The sequence below is a fragment of the Opisthocomus hoazin genome, chromosome 5 (genome assembly GCF_030867145.1).
Source record: "Opisthocomus hoazin isolate bOpiHoa1 chromosome 5, bOpiHoa1.hap1, whole genome shotgun sequence".
Classification (NCBI taxonomy): Eukaryota; Metazoa; Chordata; class Aves; order Opisthocomiformes; family Opisthocomidae; genus Opisthocomus; species Opisthocomus hoazin.
In genome coordinates, this window is record NC_134418.1 from 469,502 (window position 1) to 493,176 (window position 23,675).

At 64.2% G+C, this 23,675-nt stretch overlaps 1 protein-coding gene across 7 annotated transcripts; it reads left to right on the forward strand.

Moving 5' to 3' along the window:
- The first annotated feature begins 891 nt into the window (after nucleotides 1-891).
- LOXL3 (lysyl oxidase like 3) lies at nucleotides 892-22,118 on the forward strand. 7 transcript variants are annotated; one of them, XM_075420176.1, is made up of 16 exons: nucleotides 892-972; nucleotides 8,665-8,986; nucleotides 9,656-9,819; nucleotides 11,007-11,218; nucleotides 16,030-16,089; nucleotides 16,352-16,571; nucleotides 16,855-17,035; nucleotides 17,341-17,495; nucleotides 18,318-18,491; nucleotides 18,634-18,789; nucleotides 19,015-19,177; nucleotides 19,536-19,779; nucleotides 20,296-20,411; nucleotides 20,509-20,645; nucleotides 21,108-21,219; nucleotides 21,452-22,118. In XM_075420176.1, exons 2-16 carry the CDS (start codon nucleotides 8,677-8,679, stop codon nucleotides 21,523-21,525), a joined length of 2,478 nt encoding a protein of 825 aa, XP_075276291.1. In that variant the 5' UTR covers nucleotides 892-972; nucleotides 8,665-8,676; the 3' UTR covers nucleotides 21,526-22,118. The 7 variants fall into 7 exon arrangements, with proteins under 7 accessions (XP_075276291.1, XP_075276293.1, XP_075276294.1 ...); XM_075420178.1 differs by lacking the exon at nucleotides 18,634-18,789 and having other exon boundaries at nucleotides 19,536-19,797; XM_075420179.1 differs by lacking the exon at nucleotides 18,634-18,789.
- The last annotated feature ends 1,557 nt before the right edge of the window (nucleotides 22,119-23,675 follow it).

The following is a 23,675-nucleotide window of genomic DNA, read 5'->3' on the forward strand; positions in this document are numbered from 1 at the left end:
CATCAGGAAGGAGCTCCAGGAGCTGGCAGTGCGTGCTCACAGCAGGGCACCCGCAGCGCTGGGCAGGACCCAACCCTGTGGGATGTGGCTCTCCTGTAGGATGGGAGTCCCTGGTCCTGGCCCTTCCTCGTGGTCATGGCTGTCTTGTGGGTCTGGGGGCTTCTGCCTGTCCAGGATGAGCAGGATGGCCAAGAGGGGGGCATCTGTCCTGCCATCATGCTGCAGCCTCTGGAAAAGTGCTGGGAGGGAGGGGTGGAAGGAGCAAACCATCACTGAAGGTTTCTCTTCCACGCCCTCCAGAGCTGGCTGTCCCTTGGCCCCAGGGGCGAGGGAGAGGTTGAGGCACGGGTGGCCAAGAGACCAGGAGCGGGGGGCACTCGGGCAGCCCTGCCCTTCCCTGCGCCTTGCCCGGGCTGCGTGGCTCACCCTGCCCAGTGGCCCAGGCTGGACGGGGAGCACGGTGCTCCTGGGCTGGTGGGACCCGGTGCCCACGGCCACGCGGGTGGGAGCACGGCTCGGGAACCCTCCAAGGGTGGGCGGGGAGGGCTGGGCTCTCCGCAGGAAGGCTCGGGGCTGCCCCCCCCCGCGCCCCCCGGAGAGGCCCCGGAGCGGCGGGGCAGCCCCGGAATCTCCGTCCCGGGGGGCCGGGGCCGGCCCTGAAGCGGAGCGCAGCCGGGGCGGGGGCCCTGATAGAGCCGGCCTCATGTCGGGACAGTGGGCCGGGGGCGCGGGGCCCGGGGCCCGGCCTCGCCGTACGGGCTGCGGGGGCGGGCGGGGGCTGTGGGGCCGGGCGGGGGCGGTGGGGCGGCACAGACCGGCCCCGGACACTCGGGCACGGCACGGCGCGGGGCGGGCCGGGGCGGAGAGGGGCGGCCCGGCCCCGCACGGCGCGGCTCGGCCCGGCCCCGCCGGCACTCGGCTGGAGTCCCGCGCTCGGCGCCGCCGGAGCTGGGCAGTCCGCGAGGACCAGAGGTACCGCCCGGGCAGCCGAGCGGGACCGGCGCGGCGCCGGCGGGGAGCGCGGCTCGGACCGGCCCGGCACCGGCGGGGAGCGCGGCTCGGACCGGCCCGGCACCGGCGGGGAGCGCCGAGCCGCCGGGCCGGGCCGCGGGCGGGGGCGCGGGGCTGGGGGTGCCTCGGGGCGGGCGCTGTGCGGAGCCGGGTGCGGAGCAGGGCTGGGTGCGTGAGGGCTCTGCGGGGTGCCGGTCTCGCACCCCAGAGCCCCGCGGTCAGCGTGTCTACGCCGCGTCTGCGGGGTGCTGCCGGCACGGGCTTTGGCTGCCCGTGGCTGCCGAGAGGGTGCCCGGTGTTGGCTGCGGGAGGCTGGCTTTGCGGGCTCTGCCGGCGGCTCGGCGGGCGGGCAGCTGTGCGGTGCCGCGGGCTGAGCTGCGTGTCCCGGTGCGGCGGCGTAAGGGGTGCGGTGCTCGGTGGGAATGGGCCCCCGGCAGAGCCAGCAGGTTTGTGGGGTGCCGCACCGGGGCTGTGCAGCCACCCCGTATCACCGAGGATGCTGTGTGCGGGCGGCGGGAGGCTTGTTTGCTGAGTTGTGTTTTACAAAGGCGGTGGAGACTCAGGATTTCCGTGAAGACAGAATTTGCTGTGGCCCGTGGAAGAGAGGATGCATGAAGGGACGCGGGGCGTGGGGGCTGGGGGCACGTTCCCTCTTTGCTGCTGGCCCTGCATCTTCCCAGCTGCTCTCCAGAGGAGTGGGCTGGCAGCTGAGCAGGTCACCTACCTCCCAGCAGCTGCGAACAGGCTGCCTGTCTGCTATGGGGTGCCTTGGCCCCCCCAGACCCACTGCCTGCCCCTCAGCCTGTCTGCGCTCTCGAGACCATGTGGCTGGTGGCTGCAACATCTGCGCATTCCTTGGGTTTTTCGCTCCCGCCTGCAGCCACTTCCCCCAGGGCTGCCCCACCAGAGCCCAGGGGAGCCCAGAGCAGAGCCAGCAGGCCCTGGCAGAGCCAAGGGCCCTGCTGTGTCCCAGGGAAACTGGGTGGTGTTAGGAACTTGCAAAGAGTTGTACTGTGACCTGCCCTGGCTTAGAGGTGACAGCAGGACAGGGGACATCAGGTAACCTAATGGGGCTGGACCCAGAGTCAGCTGGGGAAGGGATGTGCAGTCCCAGCGTGCACCCAGTGCTCTGCTCCAGCTGACGCCCTGGGAGCTGGGGTGTGCTGTCTGCGGCAGCATCCCTGTTGCAGGGGTGGGGGCACGTGGCGGGATGGCGTGGACAGGTACCCTGCCTTCTGGGCAATGCGGGGCAGTGAGGGTCATGTGGGGGAGATGTCACCAAGCTGGGGTGGCCAGGCTCCTGCAGTGGCCCTGGGCTTCTGGGACCAGTTCAGCTGCGTAGCCCTGCTGCCCTCCAAGACCTTGGCTGTGCTCACCCCAGAGCTCCTACCCTGTTGGGTCCCTGCAGGCAGGGAGCAGGCACGCTGGCTCCCCAGCTCATGCACACACACTCCTGGCGCCCCAGGGCTGCCGGGGAGCAGGAAGTGTGAAGCAGGCTCATCCAGGCAGCCGGGATTGCCAAAGGGCCAGCACTGGACTGTGCGTGCTGGGGCCCTGGGGAGAACGGGAGGGATGGAGCCCAGTGCCTGAAGCCATGGGACCCACCAGACCTTCTCCTGCCCTGAGTGCTCGGGATGTGACCCCACACTCTCAGGGGTGTCCTGGTATGGGCCTCGGCAGAGTGTGACCGTGTCACCCCTTACCCTTCCCAAGGAAGGATAAACAGAAAGAGCTTCTTCCGCCTTGAGCTGGCGGGTTTCCCAGGTCTTAGGTTGCTTATGCTGCTCTTCTCTGAGTCTTTCCAGTTATCAGTGCCTGGGTAGTTCCATGTCCCCATGCGTGTGTCCAAGGCCAAGCACGTTCCTGCGGTGCCTGCCGTGGCCTGGCCCTTCCCTGCTGCTGCGGCCTGGATGTTGTCCCTGTGCCACAAGGATGCCCCGTGCCTGGCTGCCCTAACACACGCTGATCAAACAAAACAACTTGCTGGGGGCCCCGGTTTATCGAGAGCTGCCCCTGCATGATGTCTGTTTGCCATTCACTGGGCTTGCACTGGGGCAGGCCGATGTCCCTCTGAGTGCCTGGCGAGTGCCAAATGGCATGTCAGATTTGAACAGCCCTTGGAAGCCAGCAGCCCCCGGGCTCTGGGCACCCCTCATTGGCACCGCTCACAGCCGCCAGCACAACCGAGGCCCTCAGGGGTGCAAGACACAGTTGGGGGAGCAGAGAGATGATGGGTGCAGCACCCAGCTGGGAGGGCTACAGGCCCTGCCAGGGTGGCTCTGTCTTGGGGGAGCACTGGAGCCCCTGCCATTCACTGGGGCAGGCAGAGCTGGTGGGGTGGTGTGGGAGCAGGTCGAGCAGTGCTGTGGCTCCTGCTGCTGCGCAGGGCTGCTCTCTGCACCCAAGGGTCCCTGCACCTGCGGTGCGGGGCCAAGGCCAGGGGAGTGCAGGAGCCCTGGGGTCTCAGCCCCGCAGGGTCAGACGCTCCACTGCCAGCACCAGCTGCGTCATGGGCCGGGAGGTGGCTCGGGGCCCTGTGCACGCCTGTCTGGGACATTCCTGAGGTTTCCTGGGCAGCGTCAAGGACCTGGGCTGCTCCCTGTCTCCCACGCACAGCGTTTGCTCAGGGCCAGCCTGTCCTCCTGAGCCCTTTCCACTTGCAGCGTGAGTGCTGCTGTGCGTCCGAGCCCGCTCGTGGGCAGGCACGTTCAGCGTGGCACGGCACAGGCAGGCTGGTGGCTCTGACAGGAGCCCCAGTCCGAGAGGAGACTGTTCCTGGCTGGAGCAGGCAGCTGGCAGCAGGACGACTGGGACGCTGGGCAGGACCATGCCCAGCTCCTGTCCAGGAGGTGCGGCGGCAGCAGGCAGGGCACATGCCTGGGCACCCAGTCCCTGTCCCGGGCGATTCGCAGCCCCCTTGCCCCTCCTGCAGATGATGAGTGCGGTTCCCACAGATTCCTGGTCCCCTGACAGCGGCAGCGCTCCTGTCCTCCCGCCACGCTGCTGGTGGCACCAGCCGTCCCGTGCACCGGCGGGGTGGGGGCTGCGCCCGTGTGGGGCCCTTGCCGTCAGTGGGAATAGCCCGTGGAGGCTGGGTGAAGCTGTGCCCCTTCCCCTGGCCAGAGGTGGGAAGGACATGGGGAATCCTTCTCAGAACTCTCATGCTGGTGGATCCAGCACAAGATTTTGTGCTCCCTCCAGGATGGAGGGACTCCCCCGGCTTGTCTGTCCTAGCCAAAGAGCCCCAGCCCTGGCACAGATCGTGTGCCCTCCTGCTGTGGCAGCCGGCAGGACCACTGTCCCCTAAGGCTGTGTCGGGGCTGGCCCTCCAGCTGGAGGGAAGGGGCCCAGGCTGACACCAGGAGATGCTGTTCATGGATCAGCCCCGTCACCAGCCTGCAAAGCTGCGCCGCAGCTCCCAGGGCCGAGGCCGGGGGTGGGCTCCCCATCCGGGAGCAGCAGGCAGGACTGTGAGCGAAGCCTGCCAGCAGAGCGGGGAAGTCAGGCAGTGTCACATGGCTAGAGAAGAGCGAACACGCTGCGTTCAGAAAACGGAAAAAGTGATCTGGACAATGAGAGCCCTGTTAGCCTGACCTCCCTGGCACATGGACTCGGAGCACGTTCAGGTAGGGAGATGGCGTAGAAATGGGGAAACGGCTCGTGCTGTGCCCCGGGGAGTTCACATCGCCAGCCCAACAGCCATCCTAGGTCGGGTGCAAGAAGTGCTGTTGGCTGGTGCAGACCTCAGCAGGGTGTTTCCCCGGGAAATTACGAGATGAGCGGCAGAAGCTGAGGACAGACTAAGCTGTGAGGGGAGAGGGAGTGCAGTGGGGATGAGGGACACTGGAGCCTGAGCAGAGGAAAGCTGTGACCTGGGAGAAGAGTGCCAAGGGTGACAGCAAGCTGGGGTTAATGCAGAAATGGATGGCAGAAGTTTGAGCAGGTTCAGAAGAGACTGAAGGACTGTAAGGAAGAGGAATCCACAGTGGGCTTGTAAATACAAAGCCTGAGGTAGCTGAGCCGGGGGTGGCAGAGTAGGGCTGCAGCAAGGTGTCCCTTGCCTTGTCCCAGGGCACCTCCTGCTGCTGCTGCAGGGGTTGGGGTCCTGGGCTGGGGGACGTCTGTCCTGGCCTGACGCAGCCGTAGGGCTCCCATCCCAACTGCCGTGGACGGTGTCAGGACGTGGAGGCCCTTCCAGCATCAGCTCTTCTGGCTGCTCCCCATGCGCAGACAGACGTGGGGCCAGGCACAGGGCTGTGAGACCGCAGGCGTGCGTGGGGCTGCCCCGCGTGGCTGCAGGGCTAGGGCTGAGACCTGTCACCAAGCCATGTGATGCCACTGTCACCGAGGATTTCAGTCATCCTTTCCAGACTGAGCATCCCGGATCCTGGAGGTCCCACTGCAGCAGCTTGGTGGGGACTTGGTGCTTTGCTGCACAAAGCCCAAGCACTTTCTGAGGTGCTGTGTTCTGGTTTCTGGTCCTACATGCTTTGTTCCTGAACACACAGGCTTAAATTTTCCGTGTAGCAGCACGGCTGTCCAGATCTGGCCCTGTCACAGTTCTGTACACGCCCGTCCGTTTCTGTCTTTGCAGGCTGTACCAGGAGAGGACTTTTCTCCTCCCCCAGAAACGGTTTTGCCTTGAAAAGCATGTGATCCTCACCAGCAAGCCCACTGAATGGTGACTTTCCTGTTGTAACCAGATTTTAGTTCCAGCAGGTGACCAGTTCTAATCCACTTAGTAGAAGGTGCACTGATTTTCTTGAGTGCTAATTATTCATTAAAAGGTGGTGCAAGATGAATTGAATGCCTTCCAGTCTCAGCCTGTTATATCAACACAGTTACTCCAATTAACCAAACCTGTGATCTCATAAAAGGTCATACCAGCTTTCTGACACGGGCTGTTTCTGCAGAGTTGTGGAGATTGGCATTAATTGTGCTGGTGTCCTTCAGCGTTGTATTGACCCTGTTGCAAAACAGCCTGGAGTCTGCCTGCAATCCGTGTCGGCAGAGATCATCTTGCTCATTCAGTGCAAGGGCTGGTGCAGCTTTAGTCCTTATGCGCCTGCAGCTTTCTCAGCCTCCCAAGCCATGCTACAGTTAGCACTGAGAGGGCTCAAATTTGTGTCGTGTGCAAAGTGGTAAAGCTCTGAGGATTTATAATACTTCATTTGGTCAGGGGGGATGTCCCCTCAGTGGCCGATGGAGGGAATAAGAAGTGATTTATTACCGCTGTGAGATGGTAAACTCATCTGTTCACTGCTTTCCAGACAGCAGAGATGTGGATGGAGCATTCCCGCCCTGCCTGCCCTTGGCAAGCCCAGAGACGCTCTTCTCTGAGCCGCTGGCAGGGCTGGGGTGGCCATTTGCGCCTGCCCTCCTCTTTCTCCTGCTGTAACAGACTGAAAGGTTCAGCAAAGCGTTTCCCTGCTGCCTGCCCACAAATACGCTTCCTGCTGGGCTTCATTTCGTCTTGCAGTGCCAAAGCAGGCAGCTGAGGTACAGGGAGCCCAGTGCCGGCTCCTGCCAGCCCCAGTGCTCCCGGGCTGCCCTGAGCTGGGGTGCGTTCCTGCCTGCTGTGACAGTGCTGTGTCTCCATCAGCACTGTGCTGTCACCCCTGCCCCAGGCTGTGGCAGAGGATGGAGCCGGAGCCACGCTGAGGGGACTGGTGTGCTTCTCGCCAGGATGCCTTGCATTGGCCTGGACCGGTGTTGGTCCTTGTTATTCCTCACCCTCTCTGCCTGAGCATCCCTATGGGCACCAGGCACTCATCCCAAGGGACTCACTGCTCTTGGTGGCACCTCTGATGTGGTGCTTGCCCGAAGGGGCAGGCAGGCAGCAGGGCTGGGCCCCTTCACCGGGTTTTGTTGGTGCGATGGGTGTGGAAAGGGAGCTCTCTGTGGGCACTGTCCTGGTTTGTCCTTGGCTTGGGTCCAGGAGGCATTCCAGAGGCTGGAGGGGTGGCCTGGCCTTTGTTGTCTGGAAAAATGAAGACAGCAGGAACAGGGCCGATTCCTGCTAGCAGAGCCTCTGCGGAAACCTTGCCCCAGACACTGGCAGGGTGCTGGGTCGGCCGCACCAGCCCCTGGCCCTGTGCTGGTCGACAGGCCGATGGCAGGGCCACGGCGAGGCTGTGTAGTCTGAGCGGGGACTCCTCGGCCCCTTCGTTCTGTGCAGACCCCTGTCCCAAAGCCACTGCGGGACCCTCGCTGCCGCCCCGCAGGTGAGCGGCCAGAGCAAAGGGGCAACATGCAGCCAGGCCTTAGTCCAGGGAAAGGGGCTCCTACAGCGTGGCACCTGAGGGGCAGCCACGGTCCCTGAGGATGCCCCGGTACGCCTTGGCAGCCCCACCAAAGGGGCACGTAGGCAGTGAGCTGTGAGGGAGCGGGGATGAAGGCTCGCAGGGAAGTGTGCTGCCGAAGGGCGTCCACTGGCTCTGTGGGGAGGGTCTGCGAGAAGTGTCCCTGCGGCACAGCCCTGTACCGGGAGCCTGTGTGGGGTTTGCGTGTTTTCCTTCCTCCGTAACCCTGTAACTAAACACTAGAGTCTTAAATCACCCCTACTTGTTCACCAGCCAAACATTATTCTTTTTAGCGTTGCCTAATGACAAGCGCAAGCTGTGTGGGTGCGGCATGCAGGATCAGTGCCCAAGGTGGGGGACATAGGGCACAGAGGCATATTTGTGGTGGGTCTGTCTTGGGGGCTCCCAGGTTTGTGGGTGTGCTTTCCTCCTGTGGAAGGGGCTGGCTGGGAGGGTGAGGGGAGGCTGCGGTGGTGGGAGGCAGGCGGGTCGCCGTGCCAGCGCTGCCGGGCGACCCATCAGAGCTTTGCTGTCGAAAGCGTGGCGAGCCCAGCCTGGCGCAGGGCTGACACCACCCGCGCAGAAATGCTGTTCCTGGGCTGCCGTGGCACCCGTGGGGTTAAAGTGGTCCCTGACAGGGTAAATGGGAATAGTACATGGGAAAGCGGTTCACAGAGAAGTGTTTTCACCATTGTTTGCTGATGGGGCTGGTGCAGCAATACCACATCTCCCTCGGGTATTCAGGGAGCCACAGATGTTGTTGGAGGGCTGGAGAAATGCCGCACAGAGAGGAATGTGAAAAGCTCCGGCTGCCTTGCTCCTTGCAGTGTGAGGAGCGTGGGCTGGCAGCCCCTCACCGCGCTGGCCGTTGCGCTGCTCGTGGTGGGTCACGCTGCTGGCCGGTCCAGCCAGGCTTTCCCCGGGCCCTGGTCCCATCCCAGCTCGCTCTGCTCTGGCAGCAGATCCCCCTCCTTTCCGGCTGACTCTCCTGGGGGTGACGCACACCCCTTCGCCTGTCTGCTGGCACTGCCTTGTGGCGCAGGAGATGGAGCGCGGCGGTGCAGCGGGGTTTCGGTAGCAGCTGTTCACAGAGGGGTGCAAGGTGCCCGCGAGGCGCTGGTCAGAGCGCCTGGGGGTGCAGGGCCAGCAAAGGGGGCTGCATGCGGGGGGGCACTGGCTGGGAAGCGGCAGCCGGCTGGCTCTGTCCGGGGATGAGACGCGTGGGCGTGCTGGTGCTGAGCGGAGCTGCGTGTGGGCAGGTCACTTAACCAGCACAGGACTGGGTGGGGGGAGCTGGATTTTCGGCACAGCTCGTCCGTCCTGTGTACCCTGACCCTTTCTGCTCTTGCAGAGCCAAGCTGCCATGGGAAGCTGCAGCATGTGGGCATGGCCGGAGCTGCTGGTGCTGCTGAGCAGTGTGTGGCTGGGGGTGGGCAGTGCTCAGCCCACCCTTCCGGGCCCCACGCACAGCCCCGGACCCCAGCTGAAGTTTCGCCTGGCCGGCTACCCGCGCAAGCACAATGAGGGCCGTGTCGAGGTCTTCTACAACGATGAGTGGGGCACCATCTGTGACGACGACTTCACGCTGGCCAACGCGCACGTGCTGTGCCGGCACCTCGGCTTTGTGGCTGCCACTGGCTGGGCCCACAGTGCCAAGTATGGCAAAGGCATCGGTAAGAGAGGGGTGGTGGACACAGCCCCCTGTACTGCATGGGCTGGGGCCAGCCTGGCTGTGGCTGCACCGGCAGGGTGGTCTGCGTGCCACAGCAGGTTTGCATGCGCTGGTGGCGGGGCAGGGGGCCAGGACATGCAGGTCCTGTGTTTGCTCAGTGCCTGGCAGCAGGTGTATGCATGTGCGTGCACATGTGCATGTATGCACATGCAGATGTGCTGGGAGACTCTGCGTGTTTCTGTGTGAGCGGCTGTGCGTGCACCCAGGGCCCGGGGGGTGCAGGCATGTGCTGCAGCAGTGGGGCTACTCATGGCCCTGGATGGTGCAGGGGGGCTGCGGGTTCGGGCTGCTGTGTGCATGTGGCGCGGAGATGGAGCAGGCTGTGCTGCAGGTGAGGGGCGCAGGTTACATGGGGGCTTTATGCCTGGCAGAACAGCCCCTTGGGGAGCGGGAAACTCCCCATCTGCAGATCCCCCGCTCAGGGCTTTACTCTTGGCGTTTCGCTGGCCTCAGCTTTGTGCCGAGGGAGAGCTGCCCCTAGCCCAGCGTGCATGCTCCTGCTGTACGCCTGCGTGGTCCTTGGCTGTGCTCCACCAGCACCTCCCCTGCTCGCGGGGGATGCTGCATGGACTGGAGCCCCCCCCTCATCCCTGGCCCTGGTGTCTGGCAGGGCGGATCTGGCTGGACAACGTGAATTGTGCTGGAGGCGAGAAGAGCATCAGGGACTGCAAACACCGGGGCTGGGGGAACAGTGACTGCAGCCATGAGGAAGATGCGGGTGTCATCTGCAAGGACGAGCGCATCGCAGGCTTCAAGGACTCCAACATCATCGAGGTGAGGAAGCTACTGGCCGCGGTGGGCAGCTGGTGCTGCCCAGGATCCTGTAAAGCCAGCTGCCAGGAGCCCTGCCGTGGGGCAGTCCTGCCGTGGGGTGGCCCAGCCTGAGTTCAGTCCCCCCTGGATAGTTGGGAGGCAGCTTCCCCACCGCGCCCTGGCAAGCTCCCATGTGCAGGAGCAGGGGACCCTTTCAGTGCCTTTCCACAGCGCTAGCACACAGACCGTCTCCCCACAGAGCGGGGAGCGTGCAACCCCCCTGCCCTGGCCCCTTGGCCCCACAGTGCCCCTGAGTCGTGTGAGCACCTGTCTCCCTGGGGTGCCCCCACCCCAGCCCAGCTCGGGGGCTGCAGGGAGCGGTCGGCACTGCAGCAGGCTGCCCTACAGCAGGCACCTTGCTCCCCTGCTCTGCATGGGCATGCCACAGCCTCCCCCGAGCACCCCGAGCTTCTGCTTCCCCCAGCAGCTTCTCCAGGCCAGGGGATCCGTCTCATGCCTCGGTAGCCTGCTTGCTTCTTTCTCTGCCTGCTGGGGACCCTCGGTCCCAGACCTGCTCCTCCACGCTGCACTCCTTGGGCACACTTGGCCTCTCCCTCGCTCTTTCCCTCTTCCAGGGTCTCTGTTTCTCAGATGAGCTCTCGTGGCTGCCTTTGTCCTCCCAGCTGGGCCCCTGTCCCCCTCAGCCACAGTGCCTGTGCAGGACGAGGCTGTGGCTTGGGTGCAGGGACATGGCACAGCTCTGGGCGCAGGATGGCAGGTCTGCGAGGTGAGAGGGTCTGGGGCCATGTCCTGCAGGCTGTGCCCAGTGTCCTGGCACCCGCTGCTGCTGTCCTGCTCTGGGTGGGAGCCTGGGCGTGGGGTAGCCTGGGCACCCTCCCTCTGGGTGCGGGGTCCTGGGAGTGACGTGACGGCAGTGCTGGCTCTCCTGGCTGCACTCTCAGGAGATGCACCGGGGGGCCAGGGGACATGTGGCACTGGCTGCACAGGATGGGATTCGGTCCTTGGCTGCCCAGGGCCATTGGATGTGGCCTGCAGGGATGCAGGACCTGGCGGCCCATGTTCCCCACCTGGGATGGGGACCCCATCTCCTGTGGGTGCCTGCATCCTCGGGGCATCCTGGGGAAAGGGCTGCCAGCAGCCGGGGCGACAGGGTGCAGTGCAAACCTGGGCTGACTGGTGCCCCGCAGACCGAGCAGAGCCACGTGGAGGAGGTCCGCCTGCGGCCGGTGGTGTCCGGGGCCCGGAAGCAGCTGCCTGTGACAGAGGGTATCGTGGAGGTGCGCTACAAGGATGGCTGGGCACAGATCTGCGACGAGGGCTGGGACAGCCAGAACAGTCGCGTCGTCTGTGGCATGATGGGCTTCCCTGCTGAGAAGAAGGTGAACAGGAACTTCTACAAGTAAGTGAGGCCAGCAGGGAGCCTGCGGGGCTGGGATGTCTGCAGGGCTGGGGCCATGGGGCTGGGGCAGAGCTGGGGACAGTGCCAGGGACACGGGGCAGTGCTGGGGGGACAGCCGGGGCCATGCTGTTGGGCGTTGTGGCTCCCCAGCATCCCTTCCATCCCAGTTGCTCGCCAGTCCTAGCACCAAGCTGGCCTTATGGGCACTCACTGACCAAGCCAGGGGGCCACGGCGCAGCTGGGGGGCCATGACTGCCCACCTGCGCTAAGCACTACTGCAGAGGCTGCTCCAAGAGGGCAGGTTTTACTCCTGGCAGTGGTGCACCTCCATATTTCCCTCCGTCACAGAGTGCGGGGGTCCCCACGCTGAGGTGCAGTTTGGAGCCGAGCCAGGCAGGGATGCTCCAGCAGCACCATGGCCCGAGCGAGGGGCGCAGGGCCGTGGGCGCAGACACGCTGCCCATGGTGTGGTGTCCGGCGCTGCACGTGCCCCTGACAGGGCAGCTGCGGTGTTGCTCCCGCAGGCGGTGGAAGCTTGCAGCCCGGATGAAGGGCCGGAGCCTGCGGCCAGGCAGCAGGTAAGGGGCCGGGGCGCCCCATCTGCCGAGCCCTTCGCAGAGCCGGGCTGTCCGGCCCTGCCGGTCTCTGCCGTCGGAACGGATCCTGGCGCAGATGGATCTGGACGGAGCAGACCGAGGGCCTGAGCTGTGCTGGGCAGGCAGGATGAACCCCACCTCGGTGGGACCTGCCTGTGTGCGCTGGGATCCCCTGTCCCCTGCCAGAGACAACCTTTCTCCTAGGCTGACCGTGCCCCAGGCGGAGCAGCCCCGTCCCGCACACCGGGCAGGAGTCCTGGCGCAGGGGCCAGGGCCCGCAGCGCAGACCCACTGTGGGCAGGATCCCCAGGGAGGCACCGAGAGGGCTGTGGCCCCGCGGGGACTGGGAGGCCTGGGAGCAGAGCTGTCTCTCCTGGCAGATGGGGAGGGAGGGCTGTGGAAACGGGCTGCTTGCTGCAGAAAGTAGCGGTGGGGAGCTGGAGTAGCTGCACAACCCTCTGTTCCCTGCAGGGCAGGCTGGCAGGCTGGGTTGTCACAGGCATGAGAGCACTTGCTCAGCAGCACGGGTGGTGCTGGGCACCAGGGTGATGGGCACAGCAGTGCTAGCAGTGCTGGGCAACAATATGATGGGCATGGTGCGGCAGGTCTTGTCAGGAGTGCGGCATCTGCTCAGGATCTCCTGCACCCTTTGCCCACTCACTCTTGCTGCCTTTCTGCCCATGCCAAGGGATAGTCTGGCTGCCCTTTCCCTCCTTCCCTGAACCCTGCTGCTGGATTTGGTAGCGGGTGCAGCAAGCCAGAGCCCATCTTCGCTGGGCTATGGCATGGCACCACTCACCTGAGCCCACTGCCATATGGAGACATTGCTCTGCCCCCAGCACATGACCTTGCTCTGGTCCCACCACCCGTCCTGGTGCTGAAGGTGCCCTGCACTCTGGACCCATCCCGAGCTCTTCATCATGACACTTCCCAGCTTTGTGGCCCAGCAGGCATCCTTGCCAGCTCCTGCAGCCATGCCTGAACTGGAGATGGAAATCCAGACAGGGTCAGCCCGCAGGGTCTCCACAAACTCCTACCCAAAGGTCCCACTCACTGCAACATGCTGTTACTTGGTTTGGTGCTCACTGCCCTTTTTCCAATGTGCAGGTATTTCCCCTGCAGCACGGGGTGAAATGCTGTGTGAGCTAGAGAGATCTACAGAGAGATCAAGAAAGAACCATAAAGATCACTTAAGCAATCTGGACGTCCACAAATCCGTGGGCCCCGATGGAATGCACCCACGAGTGCTGAGGGAGCTGGCAGATGTCATTGCTGAGCCACTCTCCATCATCTTTGAAAGGTTCTGGAGGACAGAAGAGGTGCCCCAGGACTAGAGAAAAGCCAATGTCACTCCAACCCTCAAAAAGGGCAAGAAGGAGGACCCAGGAAATTACAGGCCGGTCAGCCTCACCTCCATCCCAGGAAAGATGATGGGGCAACTCATTCTGGAGGTCATCATTAAGCAAGTGGAGGAAAAGAAGGTTATCAGGAGTAGTCAACATGGATTCACCAAGGGGAAATGATGCTTGACCAATCTGATAACTTTCTACAATGGCATGACTGGCTGGGTAGATGAGGGGAGAGCAGTGGATGTTGTCTACCTTGACTTCAGCAAGGCTTTTGACACTATCTCCCATAACATCGTCATAGGGAAGCTCAGGAAGTGTGGGCTAGGTGAGTAGTCAGTGAGGTAGATTGGGAACTGGCTGAATGGAAGAGCTCAGAGGGTTGTCATCAGCAGCGCTGAGTCTAGTTGGAGGCCTATAACTAGTGGTGTCCTTCAGGGGTCAGTGCTTGGCCCAGTCTTATTCAACTTATTAATCAATGACCTGGATGAAGAGTTAAGAGTGTATCCTCAGCCAGTTTGCTGATGACACAAAACTGGGAGGAGTGGTGGGTACACCAGAAGGCTGTGCTGCCATTCAGTGAGACCTGGACAGGCTGGAGAGTTGGGCGCAGAGGAACCTGATGAAGTTCAACAAGAGCAAGCGCAGGGTCCTGCACCTGGGGAGGAACAACCCCATGCACCAGTACAGGCTGGGGCGGACCTGCTGGAGAGCAGCTCTGCAGAGAGGGACCTGAGTGTCCTGGTGGATGACAGGTTAACCATGAGCCAGCAGTATGCCCTGGGTGCCAAGAAGGTCAATGGAGGAGTGTGGGCAGCAGGTTGAGGGAGGTTCTCCTCCCCCTCTGCTCTGCCCTGGGGAGGCCCCATCTGGAGTGCTGCGTCCAGTTCTGGGCTCTCCAGTTCAAGAAAGATGAGGGCTACTGGAGAGAGTCCAGCGGAGGGCTACGAGGATGATGAGGGACCTGGAGCATCTCTCCTACGAGGAAAGGCTGAGGGAGCTGGGCTTGTTTAGCCTGAAGAAGAGAAGACTGAGAGGGGACCTTAGAAATGCCTCTAAATATCTGAAGGGTGGGTGTCAGGAGGATGGGGCCAGACTCTTTCCAGTGGTGCCCAGCGACAGGACAAGGGGCAACGGGCACAAACTGAAGCACAGGAAATTCTGTCTGAAGATGAGGAAGAACTTCTTCCCTCTGAGGGTGACGGAGCACTGGACCAGGCTGCCCAGGGAGGCTGTGGAGTCTCCTTCTCTGGAGATATTCAAGACCCGCCTGGACAAGGTCCTGTGCAGCCTGTTCTAGGTGACCCTGCTTTGGCAAGGGGGTTGGACTAGATGACCCACAGAGGTCCCTTCCAACCCCTGCCATTCTGTGATTCTGTAACTCCGTGAAGCTATGGTCTGCTCCCTTCCCTCTGCCCAGAGCAGGAGCTGTCTCCTGAAAGCCATGCGCTGGTTTGCCAGGGCTGATCAATTTGGGGCTGCACAGCTGCAGTCACATGTGGGGTCACAGGCTAATCCAGGCTGGAAGGGACCTCAGGGAGTCCTGGTCCAGCCCCCTGTGTGGAACAGGGCCAGCTGTGGGTCAGCCCAGGACTTTGTCCAGTTGGCTTTTGAAAACCTCTGAGGATGGGAATCCCACAGCCTTGTGGCCTCTGCTCCAATGCTGAACAGCCCTCATGGAGAAAAAGTTTTCCTTACACTGGGTCTGAACCTCGCATTGCCAGTCGTGCCTGTTCTCTCTCGTGCTCTTCCCTCCCGTGGCTGGAGGAGCTGGGCTCTGGCTCCCGACAGCCCCTTGCAGGTCAGCTGCTGCCAGAGCCCCTGAAGCTGTCCCAGCCCCTGGCTGGAGCAGCCCCATGCCCCCACTGCCTGTCCAGCCCCGACTGCCTTGGTGGCCCTTCCTGGAGCTTGCACTGCTTAGCTGATGTCTTTCTTGTACTGGGGACCCAGAACTGGCTGCAGAATCGAGATGTGGTGGCATGAGTGCGAATGGGCACTGATGTCCTCTGTCCGGCCATTTGAATCCCTGTTTCTGGCAGCCCCATGCTGTGTCCCAGGGCTCACTGGGCTCTGTGGGCTGACACAAACCTGCCGCCGGACAGTGGGGTCAGCTGCCAGGCTTGGTTTGGCCTTGTCCCTGGGGGCTGTCAGTCCCCTGCCCTGTTTTGTGGCACTCCACTCTTCACTCTTTGCGGTCCCTGGGGTTGTGGCCCCGCTTGGCATCTTCCTCCCCGAGTGAAGCAAAGCATTTGAGTGTGTTGGGACCATGCCTACATCACATGCGCACCAGGCCCTGGGCAGCTTCCTCTTCCCTGCACTGCTCAGCGTGCGCCCGGGGAGCTCCCCTCCCTGGCAGTGGGTCCTTGCAAGCCTGCAGCGAGTCTCGCCATGCCCCATGGCACTGGGAGAGCACCCGCTGCCTGCGCTGCTTGCTCAGTGCTGTGCTTGCTTGGCGTCCTGCTCCCCTTGGAGCATGACACAGTGATGTTGTCTGGTGTCTGGACAAGGACATGGACACACCTCACTTGTACCTGACAGATCAAATTGTTGTCGGTGGTATTTGATCTTCTGCTGTGTGACAAGGCAGCACGGGATGTTGCTGCATCTGGCACAGTTTCCTGGTGGGATGTGGGCAGGAAACTGCATCGTTGCTGTGGAGGGCAGTTGTGTCACACTGCTGGCAGCAGATCATACTGTTGCACCCATGCATGACAAGAAGGGGACATACACAAGTATCCCTGGGAGGCCAACGTGCCCACTTCAGTCTTCAGTGAAAACCGGGGCAGGCTGTGCTCCCTGTGTCACTGCCGCCGGCAGAGGTGACAGCCTGAGGCCCCGGGCTCCTTGACGGTTGTTTTCTGTTTTCCAGGCTGGCCTCCAAATCTCAGCCTAAACAAAAGCGCAGGGAGGACGTAGGGTCCAAGAAGAGGTAAATGGCTCCAGGGGAAAGCCTGAGTGCCAGGAGTCCTACGCAGTGCCACCGGAGCCATGTGTGTCCCCGTGCTGCCGAGGACATGGGGCAGGCAGCTGGTGAGGGGTGGGCGGGCACCCTGCAGGCATGGCACATCTCTCCCCAGGGGACAGGGCACAGGGCACAGACAGCAAGCACAGCCACAGGCAAGGTGGCCGTTCACACCTCTGCTGCCGGCTGGCTGCGCCGGTCGTGTCTCAGGGCTCCTCTCTCCTTGCAGGCTCTTCACAGAGCGGCAGCAGCTCAACTACCGCCTGCACTCCGTGTCCTGTACGGGGACGGAGGTGCACCTCTCCATGTGCGCCTTCGAATTCTACCGGGGCAACGCCTCGGCCACCTGCGGTGCTGGCATGCCTGCCGTCGTCAGCTGCGTGCCCGGGCCCCTCTTTGCCACTGGCAATGCCCACAAGAAGAAGCAGCGCCACCAGCAGCAGGGCCAGGTAAGCCCCGGGGCAGGGGCCGAGCCCTGCGGTGCCCCACAGCTGTCTGCTGCAGGGCTCTGTCCCCTGTACTGCCCCCGAGAGCGGGGTCCCTGGGCGAGCACCTCGTGGAGCAGGAGGTGGGCATGCTGTTGCGTCCCTGCACGTCGCAGGAGTCATGGCCAGCAACCTCTGTGCTGCAGTGTGTTGTGCCACACCGTGCCATGCTGTGCCGCACTGTGCCCTTCAGCACCGTACCGTACGGTGCTGTGCTGTACCGTGCCCTGACCCCGCTCCCCTGCAGCCACGGATCCGGCTGAAGGGTGGTGCAAAGGTTGGCGAGGGCCGCGTCGAGGTGCTCAAAAGCAACGAGTGGGGCACGATCTGTGACGACCGCTGGAATCTGCTGTCAGCCAGCGTGGTGTGCCGTGAGCTGGGCTTCGGCAGTGCCAAGGAGGCCCTCACCGGGGCACGCATGGGCCAAGGTGAGGGTGCTGGGATGGGGGGGCCACATGCTGCCCTCCTGGGCCTGCGGACAAGGAACTTGTCCAGGCGCAGGGCTCATCTGGGCTGGGGGCAGCCGCAGCTGGGCTTGTCCCGTGGGCACCCAGCTGCTGGTCACACGTGGCGCAGGGCTTGCCCCGAGCATCCTCAGGGGCCTGCAGCCACTCGGCCGCTGCCCTGCACCACAGCTGCAGGGGCCAGGAGCGTGCCGAGGGCAACCATGAGGACAGGATGGCCATGGCTGCCCTGGTGTCGTTGGGCCCTGAGCGCCACTGTCACCCCGCAGGGACGGGGCCCGTCCACATGAACGAGGTGCAGTGCCTGGGCACTGAGAAGTCCCTCTGGAGCTGCCCCTTCAAGAACATAACACAGGAGGACTGCAAGCACACGGAGGATGCGGCTGTCCGCTGCAACGTCCCCTACATGGGCTACGAGAACCTGGTACGCATTGCCAGGGGTTGCCACGGCCGTGGGGCCATGGCCCCCGGCGCGGGGTGCTGGGGGGGCCACAGGACCCGCTGTAGGATGGCCCATCATCTCCTCTGCACCCCATCACACCCCACGCATTTCTCCCTGGGGTGAGGCAAGGGCTGCCTGGGGATTTTGCAGGTGGGAGTCCCAAGCTGGCCCTGTGAGGAGAGGGGCAGAAGGGGGTGCCATGGGGCGCCCTTCTGGTGCCCCGTGCCGTGGGGTGGCGTGGGGCAGCTGCTCCCTGCTGCTCGCCCTGCTGCTGGCCTGGCTCAGCTCCCCAGCAGAAGCACCAGAAAAAAAAAATCGCCGTGGGCCAACCAAGAGATTTTTTTTTTAATTGATGATGAAATGACCAGATGGAGCTGTGCGTTCCTGTTTGACCTGAGCTGTCATTTCATCCACTTTGGGCTTTTTAATCATTTTTAACACTCTCATGCCTGTCATTTCTGAAATGAGACTGCCATTTCAAAATGAACAATTTTCCCTGCTTTGGTGAGACAGTTCCCAAACTCACAAGTAATTTCTTGGCCCTAAACGTGCCATTTTTTGTGAGTTCTCTGCTGACCAAAGCAGTGCCTGGCCCCGCTCCCAGCTGCCACCCCCCCCCCGTGCCCCAAAGCCCCAAGCTCAGGGCCCATCTGGGTGCCACGGCATGGCCCTGGCTGTGCCAGGGCAGGGGCCACTGCTGCTGCTGCAGGACAGGGGCTGGGTGGGACCGTCCGTGCAATGCAGCCTCGGTAGTGGGAGCATCACTTGCGGTGACGATGCTGCTGCCACTGCCTCTCTCCACAGATCCGGCTGAGCGGGGGCCGGAGCCGCTTCGAGGGGCGGGTCGAGGTGGCAGTGGGGGCTGGCGACGGGCACCAGCCCCGCTGGGGTCTGGTCTGCGGCGAAGGCTGGGGTACGCTGGAGGCGATGGTGGCCTGTCGCCAGCTGGGTCTGGGATTCGCTAACCACGGCTTACAAGTAGGTGCCAGTGCCAGCTTGGCCAGGGCAGCGAGCCACCACCACCACTGCTCCGCGGGGCCAGGGCCAGGGCCAGGCTGGGGACGGGATAGGGAGCGGCAAACGCGAGGTGCCTGCTCATGGCCCCAGGGCTTCCCTGCAGATCCGCCTGGCTGGCGGGAGGACGGCGTCCGAGGGCCGCGTCGAGGTGAAGCGAGGCAGTAAGTGGGGCACGGTGTGCAGCGACGGCTGGACCACCAAGGAGGCAATGGTGGCCTGTCGCCAGCTGGGCCTGGGCTACTCCCTGCACGCGGTGACGGTAGGTGCTGGTGGGGAGGCCCCCAGTGACACCCTGGCGAGCACAGGCACCGGTGCTTCCCCGACGGCTGTGTGGGTACGAAGGGATGTGGCCGCTGTGCCGTGGGACGGGACCCTTGTGAGCAGCCTGGGCACGTGGGCAGGGCTGTGCCGTGGCCAAGTGCATGCGGGCTAGGTCACCCATAGCACCAGCCCTGCCACCCAGCCTGTCTCGCCCCCTCCCCAGGAGACGTGGTACTGGGACGCCAGCAACGTGACGGAGATGGTGCTGAGCGGGGTGAAGTGTGCCGGCCATGAGATGTCCCTCAGCCACTGCCAGCACCACGGCACCAGCCTGAACTGCAGGAACACAGGCACGCGCTTCGCTGCAGGTGTCATCTGCTCCGAGAGTGAGCGGTGGTGGGGGCTGTGGGTGGGGAGGGTCTGTGGGTGGAGGGGGTCTGTGGGTGGTGGGCTCTGTGGGTGGTGGGGTCTGTGGGTGGTGAGGTCTGCAGGCAGTGGTTCTGTGGGGCCAGGGGCTGCAAAGAACAGGGCTGTGAGCAATGGGGTTTGCAGATGACAGGGCTGCATGGTCAGCCTGTGCCCAGCTGATGGGGAGGGCACGCATCCCCCCGGCTGGCTCAGCCCCGCCTGTGCTGGACGCTCACCCCATCCCTGCCGCTCGTCCCGTCCCTGCTGCTCGCCCCATCCCTGCTCTGCTGAGCAGCGGGGCGGCCGCCTGCCCCTGAGCAGCCACCCGCTCCCCAGCCGCCTCCGACCTGCTGCTGCACGCCCCGCTGGTGCAGGAGACGGCGTACATCGAGGACCGGCCGCTGCACATGCTGTACTGCGCCGCGGAGGAGAACTGCCTCTCCAGCTCGGCCCGCCTGGCCAACTGGCCCTATGGGCACCGTCGCCTGCTCCGCTTCTCCTCCCAGATCCACAACAACGGCCGCGCTGACTTCCGCCCCAAGGCCGGCCGGCACTCCTGGGTCTGGCATGAGTGCCACCGGTGCGTGCGCAGGGGCAGGTGTGCGGGCAGGGGGACAGCCTGGGCCAGGGGCAGGGGTCAGGCCAGGGAGAGGCTAATGGTGCTGCCAGGGTGGGCTGGTGGAGGCACGGAGGCTGGGGGAGGCACCTTCTGCTGCCCAATGCCCAGTTTTGCCTCCTTTGGCTCAGGGCTGTCCCTGGATGAGCAGTGGGGGGGGCTGCGGGCCCTAGGGGGGCAGGGACGGGGCTGCGGGCTGTGCCCTGCAGCTGAGCTCCCCGCTTGCCTCGGCCATCTGGCTGGGGACAGCTGTGTCCCCTCCCAGGGCTCTGCGCAACCTTGCAGCCGTCTGGCCTCAGAGCATGGGCTGGGGGGACCCTCCCCGGCAGCGCGGGGCCGGGCAGGCGGTGGGAGCATGCCACAGGTGGGGCAAGGCTCCTCTCTGCTCCACCGGTCTCCACCTCTGTCCCAAGCATCCCCCCCCTGCACCCCAGTGTCCAGGCAGCGGTGCAGCTGGGCGCTGTGGGCTCTCTCTTGCAGGCACTACCACAGCATGGACATCTTCACCCACTACGACATCCTGACCCCCAACGGCACCAAGGTGGCGGAGGGACACAAGGCCAGCTTCTGCCTCGAGGACACGGAGTGTGAGGAAGGTGGGCGCTGCGAGGTCTTGTGGCACCATCCCTGCCCATGTCCCCGCCGCAGGGCTGCCTGTCCCCAGCCACTGCGCCTGTCTCTTCCTGCCCACAGATGTGGCCAAGCGGTACGAGTGTGCCAACTTCGGGGAGCAGGGCATCACCGTGGGCTGCTGGGACCTGTACCGGCACGACATTGACTGCCAGTGGATCGACATCACTGATGTCAAACCAGGCAACTACATCCTGCAGGTGCTGCAGCTGAGCCCCCAGCCCCTCCTGCAACCCTCCCATGTGCACCCCCACCCTCTGCACCCCCAGCTCTCCATGTGCCCCAGCCACCCAGCCTTCCTTCCCTGCTCTCTGAGCAGGCTGGAGCACGGTGGGGCTGGCCAGGTTTGTGCTGGTGTGAGGCAGTGCCTCTCCTTGTGCCCAGGGACGTGCAGGGCTTGTGCGGAAGCTGCTCAGGCATGCTTCAGCCCGGGTTCTCCTGCTCTGAGCAATGCTGCTCATGGTGCACAGTAGCAGGGCCACCCTGCCACAGCAGCAGCCATGGGCTCTGGGGAGCCCTCCAGCACATCCTGCTCCAGCTGGGGAGACGAGTCCTGCCAGGGCTGGGCTGCTGGGGGCCGTGCCAAGCTGACATGGCGTGGGGCTGCAGCACTGCCGGGAGTGGGGCAGGGGGCTGCAACCCTCACTGTCGGTGCCCCACAGGTTGTGATCAACCCCAACTTCGAGGTGGCGGAGAGCGACTTCACCAACAACGCCATGAAATGCAACTGCAAGTACGACGGGCACCGCATCTGGGTGCACAGCTGCCACATCGGTAACAGCCCTGGGATGCGGAACGGGAAGGGGGGCACCCTGGGGCAGGGGGTGTCCTGGCAGGGGTGGCCCTGGAGGAGGGCAGCGAGGGGGCTGCAGGAAGCAGCGGGGCTGGGGCCAGGCACGCAGAGGCAGGGGCTGGGGTCCCGGGACAGTTGCAGTGGGAGCAGAGGTGCTGGGGGCAGGCAACGCGCAGTGCCGGCGCCGACAGCTCTTGCCCTCTGCGTGCCCAGGCGACGCGCTCAGCGAGGAGGCCAGCAAGCGGTTTGAGCAGTACCCAGGCCAGCTGAACAACCAGATCTCGTAGGGCCCCAGCCCCTGCGGAGACGGGCACCCCCTCCCTCGCCCCACACAGGCGGGGGAAGCTGCAGGGGCCAGCGGGGAGGCCTCCTGCCCGGCACCGCCACCCCCGTGCCCGGTGGGGCCTGCGCGGGACTCCCGCTGTCAGCGGCTGCCTTCCCTGCCTCGGGGAGTGGGCACTGGAGACACCACACACCCACACCTCCCAGCTCAGGGCCACCAGCTCAACCATTGGCCACAAGACTCTGCGGCCACGTCCCCTGGGCACAGTTCGGGAGGTCTTGTACCCCCCCACGTCCCCCTCTGGTCCCATTCCCTGCATCTCAGCTGCCCCCCACCTCCTGCCCCCCATCCTGCCCGGGTTCCTTCTTGCCCTCACAGCCCGACCCAGGGCTCTGCACCAGCCGGCCCCGGCCCCAGCACCCACACAGGGGCTCCCACCCTGCACAGCCCCAGCTGAGCCCAGGGAGCCCCTTGTCCCCCGGGACGGTGTGGCTGCCCCTGCCCTGGCAGCACTGCCTCCAGCTGCCTGGCAGCAGCTCCCACACCTGTCTCTTAGTTGTAATTTTATTTTCGCTATAAAGTTGCCAGTTCTATTTCCCCAACGGCTGCTGGCTCTTTTCTGGGGAGGGACAAGGAGCCTGGCAGGACCAGGAGACACAGCGTGGCTCATGCTGCAGGGCTGGCTGGCATGCTCCGGCACAGAGCAGGAGCTGCCCCCCCATCCCCTGCACCCACCTCTAAGCAAGGAAGGCCCTCCCTGCCCACGCAGCCCTGTCTGGGCAAGGACCAGCCCCGCGCCCGTGCCCTGGCAGCTGCCCGCACCACCCTCAGCCAGTGCCGGGCTAGAGATGGCAGTGGTTCTCCTTGGAGAAGCCTGTACAGGCAAGGCAGGGGCCAGCAGGAGCCCTGGCCTGAAGCAGCCCCACGGCCCTGCAGGGGGGGACAGGTGGGGCCACATGCTGGTTCCCCCACACCGGATGCTATGCAAATGTTACTGAGCAGAAATCCAACCACTGGGCTGTGACCCACGAGGACTGCAGTCTCCCAGCAGAGGCAGGCTGCCTTGACTGGTGTGGAGGGAGCAGAGGCCAGCAGAGCCGGGGGCAGAAAGATTCATGGCAGCGACACAAGGGAAAGGGAAACACACCCCAGCTCTGCAGCTCTCACACCTCAGTCAGATGCCCTGGTCCCATCTGAGCAGAGAGCAGTGCAGAGACGCAGCCGCAGCCACCTCCACGCTGCTGGGGGACAGACCGCTGCTGCCCGTGCCCAGAGAGGAGAGGGGCAGCCGGCTGCTGGGCTGCGGCAGGCCCTGGCTCCAGGCAGTGGAAAGCACTGCGGTCGCGCTGCCAGAGCAGCTATGCGAGAAACGCCGCCGGGCGTCTCAGCTATTTCCCCTGCGAGCAGCCGGCTGGGGCTTGTCGGGGGAGCAAATTCCTCTGGCGAGGCCAGAGCTGCCTGAAAGGAGGCCTGTTCTCCAGGGCGAGAGGAGCGCGCGGGGGGAGCAGCGTCTCAGAGCCACCCTTCAGCACAGCACCCCCAAGGAACTGTGCTTCTTTCATCTCCTAAAAATAACAGGCAGGGCCGAGCGCTGAGGAGCCCCGTCACGGGCAGGGCCTGGCTCGACACAGGCATTCCTCCCACCAGAGCTGGGCCAGACGCAGCCCCTCATGGCAGCCCTGGGTGCAGAGCTGCCTGCCTCCCGCAGCCGCTGGCAGGGGCTGGAGGGGAGCAGGGGCTCTTCCAGGAAGGCAAGGAACAGCCGGAGCCCTTCCCAGAAGGGCCAGCCGGGCTCCCGACGGCCAGCTGCAGCAGAGCACGGGGAGGGCCCGGCTGGTCCCCAGGGGCCAGGCTGCATGCGTGGGAGAGCAGTGCTCCAGCACGGACAGACACAGCTTGGGGGAGGGACAGGCAGCACCGAGGAGACACGCACAGCCCCGACCAGGCTCCCATCTTCAGCAGCAAGATGCTGCCCTGGTCACCTTGGGGTCCAGCATCAACCCCCCCTTTCACCACGCCCCGGAAAGCTGCTGCGTGGGTGCAGACCCTAGAGCATCTGCCATGCTCCCAGGGGAAGCAATTCGACAAGGGAGATGTCTGCCACATCCCTCTGGCCTTGCGGGCACAGCCACAGCAGCGAGCGCGGCCAGGGAC

Coding starts and splice junctions, on each gene's coding strand:
- LOXL3 (XM_075420176.1), top strand. CDS start 8,677: ATGGGAAGCTGCAGCATGTGGGCATGGCCGGAGCTGCTGGTGCTGCTG. Junction 16,090..16,351: donor GACGTAGGGTCCAAGAAGAG/GTAAATGGCTCC, acceptor CTCTCCTTGCAG/GCTCTTCACAGAGCGGCAGC. Junction 18,790..19,014: donor ACTCCCTGCACGCGGTGACG/GTAGGTGCTGGT, acceptor CCCCCTCCCCAG/GAGACGTGGTACTGGGACGC.